This window comes from Equus caballus, chromosome X (genome assembly GCF_041296265.1).
Source record: "Equus caballus isolate H_3958 breed thoroughbred chromosome X, TB-T2T, whole genome shotgun sequence".
NCBI lineage: Eukaryota > Metazoa > Chordata > Mammalia > Perissodactyla > Equidae > Equus > Equus caballus.
In genome coordinates, this window is record NC_091715.1 from 68,577,844 (window position 1) to 68,591,180 (window position 13,337).

Here is a 13,337-nt window from a genome sequence, read left to right on the forward strand (position 1 = left end):
TGGGTGACAGAACACAAAATAAGTTGGGATCTGGTTCTTTCCCTCCTCCCTTGCCTTGTCTGGGAGTTCCTAGACAGCCAGGATGGGGCCGTGTCTGTCTCCTATCCCAGTGCCAGTAGTTGGAAGAACTTCATAAACATTTGGTGAATCAAATTACGAAATCATGACGTTTGGCTGCCCCTTCTGCTTTCTCATCTCTCATTACCCTCATCCGCATTTTGCCATCTTGCCTTCTCCCCCGAGGTTACAGTAACACCAACGCATCACAACGGAAATCCCATTTTCATCAAGTGCGCTGACTGTCTACACTTGACTGGGAAGTATCCTCTCCACTCATCAAAATGCCCCTCTTTGATCTGCCTTGCCAGCTGCCCTTCTCCTCCCTGAACTGCTCCTCAGGCAGGGATAGCCCCTCCCCGGGTGCCAGCAAGACCTACTCCATGGTTGCAGTGTCTGTATTCCCGTGAGCGCCCAGGACAGTCCCCAGCACAGGACAGAGCTTGGCCTTCTGTCCCCAGGACTTAGTGGGGACACAGTAGTTCCTCAGTGGGCTCCAGCACTCAGAGTCAGCCTCCCAGCCTGGGCCAGAGCGAACATAGAAGCAGCAGGGTTATTCTTGATGCTTCAGTGAGAGGAAATGTGTCAGAACTGTGTGTGGCACTTTAGAATGACAATGGGACAAAGAGGCAGGTTTTCAAAGATTTTATTAAAAAACAAAATAGGCCCATAATCCTAAAAACAACACAGGTGGACTTCTCCCCTCCTCCCAGTCTGCTACCCAGAACCCCTCCCCCAAGGCTGTCCCTGGATAGGAGTGAGGCCCAAACCCTGCCTCTTAGCTGCCCCCTGCCCCACAAACTGGTGACCAGAGCTCCGCGCTTTCCTCCAGTTTCTGATCTGCCTCCTCTAAGAAAGTAAAAATCCCCCCTCCCCAACTCACTTAAAAATAATTTTCAAAGATTAAAAATGGCATTTGTGTGTTTTTTAAAAATAAACACTTTAAATGTTGGAAATCTCCCTCTTCCCCTAGGCCTAGTTGAGGCCTCTGGGGTGCCTGCCTGCCTCACCCCAGGAGGCCAGCTGCCACTTGGTGCCCCTTGGAAATTTTCAGGAAGTAATTTCTTCCAAATTTCCCCTGCAGTCACAAATTCCACACACTGCTCGCATAAACACGCTGTCTTCATTACAGGCACTGCTCCTCGGCTCTGGAAACCTGATCTCTTTTTGTCAACTAGACCACATGCTTCAGATTCCCTGCAAACAGGAGAGAAAACAAAATTCAAATTCAGGTAACATATGTGACTTATTCTTCAAGAAAGCTGTTTAAAAAAAAAGCACTTGCATTTTGGGGCTTGTTCTCTTGCTGCTATTGGGAATCCTGAGACCCCAAATATGAACAGGCCCAGCCCAGCCTGCTGGATGCTGAGAGACCCAGCCACCCCAGCATCCGCCAGCCACCCACCCACCAGAAATGTGAGTGGGGCCGTTGACAGGCAGATGACCGCCGTGCTTGGTGAACCGAGCCGAGCCGAAACCAGCAGAAGAACTGCCCAGCTGAGCCCAGCCCAACTGCCGATCCACAGAGTCATGAGCTAAACAAACGGTTAAGTCACACACACACACACACACTCAGCTGACACTTTTCAGAGTTCACACTTCACCAACAGCATCAGATCTTCCCCCACCCTCAACCTTTCCCCCCTCATTAGCAGGGTACAACCCTCCTAGCCATTTTCTCTTGTGAGTACCTGTGAAATATGAGTTGGGGGCTTTCCCCTGCCCTCAGGCCTAAGAGTCTTTAAAGGGAAAGCGATCACTTGAACTCCTACAGGACTGGGCTCTAGGAATGAAAGTTTGCTCACTTGGTCCCCCCGCAGTCTTCGCCTTGCCCCATTTCCCCAAGCTGGAACACTGGGCTCCAAACCCTACTGACCATTTCCCCCTTGAAACAGGAAGAATGCTCCATGAGGGTAGGGGCCTGAGCTGTCTTACTTTTGGTTGATCTCCAAAGTCTAGCACAGCGCCTCACGCACAGTAGATGCTCAATAAATGGCTGAATGAATGGATGGAGAAAGGAAGGAAGGAAATAAAAAACAAAGCAGCACCCACTTGGTTATCTAGTTTTATTTTTAATTTTTAAATTAACATACAGTAAGCTTGACTTTTCTTTGTATGTGCAGTTCTATGATTTTGAACAGTCCCATTACCCTCTCAAATTCCCCGTCCTATCCTTTTGCAGTCACATCCTCCCCTCCCCCTCTTACCACCTGGCAATCACTGACCTATTCTCCATCACTGTAAGTGTTGTCTTTTCGAGAATGTCATATAAATGGAATCAAACAGTATGTAACCTTTTAAGACTGGCTTCTTTCACACAGCATAATGCCTTTGAGTTTCATGCAAATTTTTAGGTGTATCAGTAGTTCAATCCTTTTTGTTTTGGGGGTACTTAGCTTTTTAATTTTAAAATTATTATACATTTACAGGAAGTTGCAAAAAAATAAAAACAAAAACAAGAAGTACTGAGAGGTACCCTTAAGCAAGTTTCTCCAAGTGACACTATCTTACAAAATCATTATTTAATATCAATATCATGGGGCCGGCCCCCTGGCCGAGTGGTTAAGTTCGCGTGCTCTGCTTCAGTGGCCCAGGATTTCACTGGTTTGGATCCTGGGCGTGGACATGGCACCGCTCATCAGTCCACACTGAGGCGGCGACCTACACAGCACAACCACAGGCACTCACAACTAGAATATACAACTATGTACTGGGGGGCTTTGGGGAGAAGAAGAAAAAGAAAATGAAGAAGATTGGCAACAGTTGTTAGCTCAGGTGCCAATCTTAAAAAAAAAAAATCAGGGGCTGGCCCCGTGGCTGAGTGGTTAAGTTTGTGCGCTCCACTGCAGGCGGCCCAGTGTTTCATTGGTTCGAATCCTGGGCGCAGACATGGCACTGCTCATCAAGCCACGCTGAGGCAGCGTCCCACATGCCACAACTAGAAGGACCTACGACGAAGAATATACAACTATGCCCCAGGGGGCTTTGGGGAGAAAAAGGAAAAAAATTAAAAAAAAAAATCTTAAAAAATCAAAACTAGAAAATTGACATTGGTACAATTCACAGACCATCTTCAGATTTTACGTTTTACATGCATTTATTTGTGTGTGTGTTTAAGTGTATTGTTCTATGTAATTTTATCAGGTGTAGATTCGTGTAACCCCCACCACAAGAAGATACAGAACCATTCCATCACCACAAAGATCTCCCTCACGTTACCTTGTTACAGTAACTCCCCTCCCCATCCCTAAGCCCTGACAACTGTTAATCTGGTCTCTGGCTCTATAATTTTGTCATTTTGAGAATGTGATATAAATGGAATCATACAGTATATAACCTTTTGAGACCGGCTTTTTTCACTCAGCGTACTGCCCTGAGATCCATCCAAGTTGTTGTGTGCGTTGTTTGTTCCTTTTTATCGCAGAGTAGTGTTCCATGGTGTGGACACAGCACAGTTTGTTTAACCATGCACCCATCAAAGGACAGCTGAGTTGTTTCCAGGTTTTGACTGTTACACACAAAGCTGCTATGAACATTAATGTACAAGTTTTTGTGTGAACGTAGTTTTCATTTCTCTGGGAAAAATGCCAGAGAGTACAACTGCCGGGTCATATGGTAGTTGCATGTTTAGTTTTTGGAAGAAACTGCCAAACTGTTTTCCAGAGTGGCCATACCATTTTGCATTCCCACCAGCAATGTATGGGGGATCTAGTTTCTTAGCCTTCTTATCAGCATTCGGTAGTGTCACTAATTTTTATTTTGGCCATTCTGATGCGTGTAGGGATCCCTCATTGTGGTTTCAATTTGCATCTTCCTGATGGCTAATGATGTTGACCATCTTTTCATGTGCTTATTTGCTGTCTGCATATCCTCTTCATGTCTTTTGCTAATTGGATTTTTTTTTACTGTTGAGTTTGGAGAGTCCTTTATACATTCTAGATACAAATCTGTTGTTGGATATATGATTTGCAAATATTTTATCTCAGTTGTGTAACCTGTCTTTTCATTCTCTTAAATCTTGCAAAGCAAAAGTTAATTTTTTGGATCATGCTTTTGGTGTTTTAAACCCCTAAGCTCACAATCTCTGGATAATCTTTGATTCTTCATCTTTTAGTTCAAGCCCCTTCCACATCTTATGAATTGCCAAGCCTGATCTTAAGAGTTTCTCAAATCCACCCTCTCCTTTCTATTTCACTGTCTCTACCTTAGTCGCATCTCTCATCCCACAGGTCACTGCAACAGCCTCTAACTGGTGCTTCGGCTTCTGGAGCTTTCCTCCATACAATTGCTAGCTGTGAGCACATGCCTCCCCCTGCTCCAGAAACACTTTAGCAGCTCCTGACTACCTATGAATGTAGTCCCACACCTTAGCTTAAACGCACTCATGCATACTTTCCTATCTCCATGTGGGCCTTTGCTTGTGTTGTTGCCTTTGCTGAGGAAAACCAACAGGGGATCCTGGTGCAGAGCTAGGGTCTTTCCATCTGCAAGTACAGCCTGAGCTTGATGAATGAGTCAATGGATGGATGAACAAAATTCCATGTCCAAGTGTTCCCACAACATATGTTCACAGAAAGGAAAGGTGGGTGCTGTATTCTCTGCTGCTCTGTCTCACTCTCCAGTTACATTTGGAGCCAATTAAGAAAAACAACAGAAATTATTTCTACCAAAAGTTGATGATGAGCAATATTGAGTTTGGGTAACAATAAAAATGTAACCTTAAATAATGCCCATTGTTTTTCCCTCACATCTAGCTTCTCCAGCAGTGGGCGGCAGCCTGAGAAAATTCTAAAGTCCAGCATGGTCTGGGGCCTGGGGAGACACAGAGTACAGACAAGAGAGGGCAAAGTCAAACGCCTATAGAGGCCAAGAATGTACTGTATGTGAGTCAAGCAGACGGGGCTGGGGGGGTGTTGGCAAGACACATGGAGCCCTCTTGATTCTTTTTTCTTTTCCTACTTTGAATCATGACATGAGTATAAGAAATAGTTTCCTTTTTCCTTAACTCTATTACAAAAGAAAACAAAACCAAAACAGTGTGAGATGATAAATGGAAAGTCACACTTGGCCTAGAGCAGGAGGTACAACAAAGAATGGCGAAATCTACGGCAAACAGGAAGGTACATGCTCACAAAGGGGGCAGCTGCTACTCAGCTCCAGCCATTCACTACTGTGCAGGAATGTGGACCTGGTATGACTAGATCTCTCCATTTTTCAAGAGAAGTCAGAAATTCACATTTTTATGCAAAGTTTCCAGTGTTAAACATGGACAAGTGATTTAAATTTTTAAAGAATATTGTGTGGACATTGAAGCCAAATGAAACAATTTTGGAGGCACGACATGGCTCACGGGCCCCCAGTTTGTGACCTCTGGGTTATCTCTGAGACGGTTCTAACTTACACCTAAGGGCACCCCATTTCACTCTCAAATATCCTGGTTTGGACAATAAATTATATCGTCGCCTTACCTCTAATGTACAAGGAGTGCTGAATTAGGACTCTGGAGGCCTGGCTTCTATTGATTCACTGACTGACTCATTTGTTCATCCACTTATTCAATAAACATTTATGGAGCGTCTGGTCTTTGCCAGGTACTAGGTGCTAGTGAGCACTCTCTTTAGTCTTTCTTTTTTGAATCAACAGACTCTATTTTTAGAGTAGTTTTAGGTTTACGGAAAAACTGAGCAGAAAGTCTAGAGAGCTCGCGTATCCCCCCGACCCCACTTCCACTCTGGCAGGCAGTTGCCCCTATGATTAATATCTTGCATTGGTATGGTACATCTGTTACAGTTGATGCATGAATACTGATACATTATTGTTAAGTCAAGTCTGTAGTTTACACTAGGGTTCACTCGTTTTTTTTTTTTGGAAGATTAGCCTGAGCTGACATCTGCTGCCAATCCTCCTCTTTTTGCTGAGGAAGGCTGGCCCTGAGCTAACATCTGTGCCCATCTTCCTCTACTTTATATGTGGGACGCCTACCACAGCATGGCTTGACAAGCGGTGCCATGTCCGCACCCGGGATCCAAACTGCGAAGCCCAGGCCGCTGAAGTGGAATGTGCGAACTTAACCGCTGCGCCACCGGGCCGGCCCCTAGGGTTCGCTCTTGGTGTTGTACAATTCTATGAGTTTTGACGAGTGTATACTGTTATGTATCCACTGTTACAGTATCACATGGGATAGTTTTACTGCCCTAAAAATCCTTTGCTCCACCTATTCCTCCCTCCCTTCCTTCCCCAAAAGCCCTGGCAACTTTTATCTTTTTATCGTTTCAATAGTTTTGCCTTTTCCAGAATGTCATATGGTTGGAACCGTACAGTATGGAGCCTTCTCAGACTGGCTTCCTTACTTAGCAATACCAAGTTAAGGTTCCTCCATGTCTTTTTGGAGCTTGTTAGCTCATTTCTTTTTAGCACTGAAAAATATTCCATTGTCTGGATGTACCGTAGTTTGTTTCTCCATTCACCTACTGAAGGACATCTTGGTTGCTTCCAAGTTTTGGCACTTATGAACACAGCTGCTATAAACATTCACGTGCAGGTTTTTCTGTGGACACGAGTTTTCAACTTATTCGAGTAAATAGCAAGGAGCACAATTGCTGGATCGTATGTTAAAACTATGTTTAACTTTGGAAGAAACAGCCAAACTGTCTTCCAAAGTGGCTGTACCGTTTTGCATGCCCACCAGAATGAATGAGTCCCTGTTGCGTTACATTCTCACCAGCGTTTGGGGTTGTCAGTGTTTTGGTTTTAGCTATTTTAATAGATATGTAGTGGTATCTCATTGTTTTACTTCGCAATTCCTTAGTGACATGATAGTGAGTATATTTTCATACACTTACTTGCTGTCTGTAAATCTTCCTTAGTGAGGTGGATGTTAAGGTCTTTGGCCCATTTTTTAATTGGCTTCCTTGTTTTCCTAGTGTTGAATTTTAAGCGTTTTTTCTCTATTTTGGATATCAGTCCTTTACCGGATGTGTTTTGCTAATATTTCTCTCAATCCGTGGCCTGTCTTTTTATTCTTGTAATCTTTATTAATTTTTATAAAGATTTTATTTTTTCTTTTTCTCCCCAAAGCCCCCGGGTACACAGTTGTGTATTTTTAGTCATGGGTCCTTCTAGCTGTGGCATGTGGGACGCCGCCTCAGCATGGCTTGATGAGCGATGCTGTGTCTGTGCCCAGGATTTGAACTGGCGAAACCCTGGGCCGCCGAAGTGGAGAGTGAACTTAACCACTCGGCCATGGGTGGCCCCTCTTATAATCTTTAGTCTGTTGTCCAATAGAATTTTCTGGGATGAGGGAGATGTTCTATATCTATGCTACCCAATATGGTAGGCACTAGCTACATGTGGCTACTGAGTACTTGAAATGTGGCTAGTGCAAGGAAGGAACTGAATTTTAAATTTTATTTAATTTTAATTAACTTAAATTTAAATGGCCACATGTGGCTAGTGGTGACTGTACTGGACAGTGCAGATATAGAACACTTGCCTTGTGCTTTTTTTTCTTTCATGACATTGACTAGGGGTCATCTGTATTTTCTCCTTCATTTATAACCTCCCTTTCAATCCATTAGCAAGTCTCGTCAATTCCACTTCCACAATATATTCCAAATCCACTCACTGCCCTCCATCCATCATTGCTATAACTTTACCCCAAACCACCATCACCCTTTGCATGGATGATGCTAATAGCCTCAAAATTGCTCTCCTTGCTTCCATCCTTGTCCCCTACAACCTACTCTCTACATAAGAGCCACAGTATTCTGTTAAAACTTAGGTCAGAGCACATCACTCCTACGCTCAAAACCCTCTATGGCTTCCAATCACACCTAGAATAAAATGCAAACTACTGAGCTACCAAGCCCTGCAGGGTCTGGCCCTTGTCTCCTGTGTGCTGCCACCACCCTCCTTGCTCACTCTGTTTTAGCCACTTGGGGCTTCTTTGTTTTGCTGGAACACATGCCATTTTTCCCTCTTCAGGATCCCCCCTTCTTTGTACTCGCTATTACTTCCGCCCCGAATGCTCTGTCCCTGGATATTCCCATTTCAGACTCTGCTCATCATTCAGGTCTCAATTCAAAAGTCACCTCTGAGAGGCCTTATGACCACCCAATCTAAGTGGCCACCCCCCAGTCACTCATTTTCCATCACATCCTCCTGTTTTCTTTTCTTCTATGCACTGAGCACACTAAGAACATTGTGTGTGTTTATTGGCTTGTTGTCTGTCTCCCCTCACAAGCTCTGTGTGGTGGGGACCTGGTCATCACTCTGTTGTTAGTGCCCTCCACTAGGCCTGGCACACAATAGGTCCTCTATAAATATTCAGTGGAAGCATGAACATCTGTGGAGCTACAGGGCAGCTGATAAAGCATTTTTCCACTCAGTCCACAGAAGCTTAGAGTGCGGTCATTGCTCTCAAGACCCTTATAGATGTGTGAGCTGCCAACATACACTTACAAAAGGCACATGCCTGCCACCAGGCTAAGTGGCAAATGAGTTCTGAAGACAGTCAGCATCATAGCAATTTGGAGGAATGCTAGGGGTGATCCCAGAACACTTGGAGGCGAAGTGGCACCACAGAAGAAGAGAGAAGTAAACTTAGGACTGTCAAAAAGGGTTTCCGAAACTTCCATCACATGAGTACCCCTTTAAAGAATACTGTCATATCTATTTAACATCTGTATTAATAGTAACAATATTCTTCTTTATATCAACTCACTTTAAAAATTTTAATACCTATTTTGGCCTCATCTATCCTAAGCAATAATAATAATAGCAATAATAATAATAACAAAGAACAGACCTGATGTGCTTAGTACATTTTAAAATACACATTAAAATCTGACTGTTAAAATGAAAAATGTCTTTGTGTCACCTCCAATTGTCTCTCATAGAGAGGTACACGAGGCACATTTTGGGAAAGTCATTGTAGGGATTGCTCTTGGACAGCTGGTGCCCAGGCTGCTCTGCTGCCATCAGCCTCCAGCATCTGCGGATCTTGGATGGTGCACCCCCTCCCCTGCCCTATCCAGCTCCCTCAGCCCAGTCCGGTCCCCGTCTCTGTCCTCTTCACAAGCCTTTATTGCAGTTGACAATGGGCTAGGCTCTGTGCTAGGTGCTGGGACCACAGAGGAGAACAAGACCCATTTCTTGCCCTCAAGGAGCTCTCAGTCTGACGAGGAAGGCATGTATGGAGACAAACACCTCCCAGTCCATAGCAACAAGGCCAGTCTGTACAGAGTGCCGAGGGCATACAGAGAGGGCATGGAAGACCTCACAGAGGAGGTGGCATCTTGAAGGGCAAAGGGGGAGAGAATGTTCCAGGCAGCAGGAACAGAGCAGGAGGTATAATGGCAACTGCAAAGTTTTTGTGGCCAGAGCACAGGATGAGCATCGGGGAGGTGGGGCAGAGGCTGGAGAGATGGCCAGAGGCCAGATCGCCAAGTGTCTAAGAAGACCATGGTTTTATCCCAGAGGCCACAGGGAGCTCTGATTTTAAGATGGGGAGGAGGCCCATCTAGTGTGATCTAAGGCTAGAGAAAGTTTCCCGGGGGCTGCCCCATCACGACCAGGCTTGAGGGTCTCACTTTCTACCTGGGAACAAAGGCAGAACAAAGAATTTCTATGAAGCCTTGGGCATGTGCTGATATGGACGGCTGATTTAATTTTTAGCTCTTAATTGTCAACCGTATTGCTTGCCTTGGAATGTAGATCCCTCCTGTCATCAGAAAGCCTTTCAATGACAATTAAGTATAACCACCAATTACCACTTATCTGCCTCTGACCTGAATTAGAACTGAGGCTGCGGTTTAATCCCACCAGGCTTCTGCATTTACAGGATATCAGCACTTAAAGGATATTACCCTGATGGTTAGGGTGCTCTGGTCTTAGCTTGCAAGAGACTATTGCAGTCACAAACAGAATTGAAGCAATTTCTAAAATAGCCTATGATTCATTTTTTCTCCCCTCCTGTGCCTAAATCTGCTGGCTCCATGTGGAGGGATAGGCACAAGTAACTGTAGAGGTGACATCACAGGAGTGGGCTGCTTGCCTGCCAGCCAGCCAGCCTGCCTGTGGAGCTTGGCCTGGAGTGGTCTATCTGCTGGGCTCGGCCACGCCTCCCAGCCGTTTTGGAGTCACAGCTCCAGATTCTTTGGTCGATATGATTTCTCCACATTTCTTCTTCAGACAAAAATTCTGGGCCGGGAAATCCAGGATAATGGGAATAGCAGTGGTAGGAAGAATAATACAGCCTTACATCTGTATAATGCTTTAGAGTTGTGAAAGCTATTCGCTCCATTTTGCTCCACCCAAACACTGGTAGGAAATGGAAGCTGGGATTTTAGGCCTGAACTGAAGACAAACTCTTGCTCTCTTGCACAAAGGAGCTAAATGCTAATATTCTCTATTCACCTTAAGGTACATCATGATTAGGCCTTGGACGCCACCAGAAGGTCAGAGAGACTCCTTTCAGTTTCTAGGTGCCTCCTGGAAGATAAATTCTCTGGGACAAATTGCCTGGCAGGCACAATTTATTAACCATGCCATCCTGATTGAGCCAGCAAGTAGTGCCAGTCTCAGCACTGCCAAATCCTTCTGCACATCCTGGTTTACAGTCCCAGTGGTCCCAAAGACCTTTACTGGAGCCAAAGGCATGGCTGCTAACTGTGGAGCCCTGAAGGTAGGGTGTGTCATGAACATCTGGAAGCGCCAACAGCTGTCAGAGTAGCTCAAGGGCCTGTGAAAGGAAAAACGGCAATTGGAGTCCCATCAGCCATCACTGGGGCTGCTGAAGGGAAGGGCCACTGAGCCCAGCTGTGGACAGCTGAGGAGCGGGGTGGAGGGACTCTTTCCTTGGAGGAGCCATAAAAATAGTTTGCTCTGTGATCTTCTAGCACCTGGCCCCGGCATAGCTTGGTGTCCGCAGTGCACTATTACTACAGTCAGCAAGTGAAGCCTCGCAGCCTAGCACCCCTCCCATGATTCGCCTGAGCATCATGACCGCCAGGCTGGAAGCCAAAAGAGTGGCACACTCTTGCTTGGCCCTTTGGTTTTAGATTAGATTTCAATGTCACTTATATGTGTGTGTGTGTCTGTGGCGGGGGTGGGGGACAATGACGGAAGCAGTGAGCCACAGATGCTCGGCAGTATTGCGAGAGGCGCAGGTGCTCCTGCTGTTGCTGCTGCCATAGCTGCTGTGGCCACCACCACATGAATTCAGAATGACCCAGTGTAAGACCATAGGTGCTGGTCAGTGCCACAAAAACGTCATCTCTGTAAACCAAGATGCTGTACTCAGGCAATTCTGTCTGTGGGAAATCTTGGCGGGGTATAAAAGCGGCCCTTTTGAAAGTTGGACCTGTAAACCTATATGTGGAAAGTGACTGGCAGAAGAGAATATCATCACCTCCAAAGCAGAGAGGCCTCCCAGCACTTGTTTTCCAGCTCACGGGGGATATGTGTGCCTATGAAAATAGATTAAGGATCACCGCCTCAGCCTGTTTTAGAGATGTGAATAAAAATCTTGGCTTGGGACTGCCTCCTCTCTGGTTGAGTGATTTTTCAATTGATTTGTATTTATTAGCTAATGAAATTAAAGTTGTAAAAATGATAACAGAAACACAATAAATCTCTCCCACAACTGGCTGTTTCTATGTCACTATGGTGCATTCCTCACTTTGATTACTTCAAAGTCTATTATTTTGTTCTCAATTATTCTGTTTTTCTGGCACTGGAGAAAATCAATTTGTTTTATTTTCTCTTATTCATGCACTCAATTATGCTCTTCGGGCACATTTAATCACTTTGATGTTTTCATTTTATGGCCCGTCTCTAGGCACTTCAGCTGCATTGCTGCCAACGGGCAAGCAGGACTAATTTGCATGTCACAATAGACTTGAAATTCTAACTCAATTTAGAAATCTTTATGAAATCTCCCTCCAAAATATGCTTGGAGCTGCAAAGAGGCAGAAGGATGTAGGTAAACCAGGAGGCTATAAAGATGCTTTCCTTTCTCAAAACATTGAATGCCTTTTGGTGGCCTGACTATGGCTTAGGGATGTCCCTGTGCAGGTACAGCAGCGGAGTCCATGGGGCGGGATGTCTGCAAAGCTTCCTCTGGAATTTTGTGGTGAGAACCCTGCAAAGGCTGCCCCTCGGCGGCAAGGCCAGGGAGGCTGGGCCTGCTTACTCTGGCATAAAACGCCCCTCAGCACTGCTGGATTTGGCGGCTGTGCTAAAGACAGCACCTGAATCTCAGTTGGTTAAAGGGCCTCTGGGTAGACTGAGAGAATTGTCAACAGTTAGGCATTCCAGAACCCTGAGTGGTTTACCTTATTTTCTCTAATGAGTTCCAACCTCCCTTTTGCCCCTTGATTATTTTAGAGCTAAAGGCTGGAGGGGAATAAGCGATATAATTGCTTTAGGCATGTAGTACTTTGGGCAAACAGAAAAAAAATGCTTAATTAAACACATTAGAGGTCTCCAACTGTTCTTCAAAAGTTCTTGGTTTGTTGTATGCAACAACAAGCAGCTCCACCAAGCAGAAGGAAAATTCCGTACTTCCTCGTCTATACTTTGGGTATGATCTTTAGCGTCTTGTGTGGAATCCCAGCTCCCTCACTTACTTGCTGTGTGATCTTATACAAGCTAATCAACCTCCCTAAACCTCAGTTCTCTCATCTGTTAAATGGAACTGATAACATTATCTACCTCAGAGACAGATTTGCTCACCAAACTTCAATACTGTCAAGATTTTCGCCATATTCACATACCACTTGTGTGGAAACCTCTCTTATACAGACCTTTTTTTTTTTTTTTTTAACTTAACCTCATCCTAAGCAATGATATCTATGAAATCAGAGTTTATGGGATAGTTATATTTTTTCTAATACACATTAGAACATATACATTAAACACCCCAAATCCATTCTTGTCTCAGGGTCTTTGATTCTGCTCTTCATCTAGAATGTTCTTCACCCCAAGTTTTGCAAAGCTCCTTCCCTTACTTCATTAAGCTCTATTTCCAAATGTTACCTCCTCAGGGAGGCCTTTACTGATGATCCTATCTAAAATAGCACCCCCACCGAATTTATCAGCAACTAACATTAAATATTTATTTGCTTATTGTCTATCTCCCCCATTAGAATCTAAGCTCCATGATGGGCGAGGCCTTTACCTGTCCTATTTACATCTCTATCCCCAGTGCCTAGAATAGTGCTGGCACATATAAACACTAAATACATATTTGTTGAATGAATGAAACATTAAAATAAAAA

At 44.7% G+C, this 13,337-nt stretch overlaps 1 protein-coding gene and 1 long non-coding RNA gene across 9 annotated transcripts in view; one reads left to right on the forward strand and one right to left on the reverse strand.

Moving 5' to 3' along the window:
* Window positions 1-687: 687 nt before the first annotated feature.
* Window positions 688-13,337, reverse strand: part of HDAC8 (histone deacetylase 8) — a 199,811-nt gene continuing 187,161 nt past the window's right edge. For all 8 annotated transcript variants that reach the window (XR_002805445.2, XR_011434763.1, XR_011434764.1 and 5 more), the window contains one exon: window positions 688-1,254. Coding sequence is in view for 4 of the 8 variants with exons in the window: in XM_023633823.2 (XP_023489591.1) it covers window positions 1,232-1,254 (23 nt within the window). In the remaining 4 variants the exon portion in view is untranslated. The remainder of the gene's footprint in view (window positions 1,255-13,337) is intronic.
* Window positions 1,187-11,706, forward strand: LOC138921866 (uncharacterized). The gene is made up of 2 exons (XR_011434765.1): window positions 1,187-1,289; window positions 10,480-11,706. It is a non-coding gene; the product is annotated as an uncharacterized lncRNA (long non-coding RNA).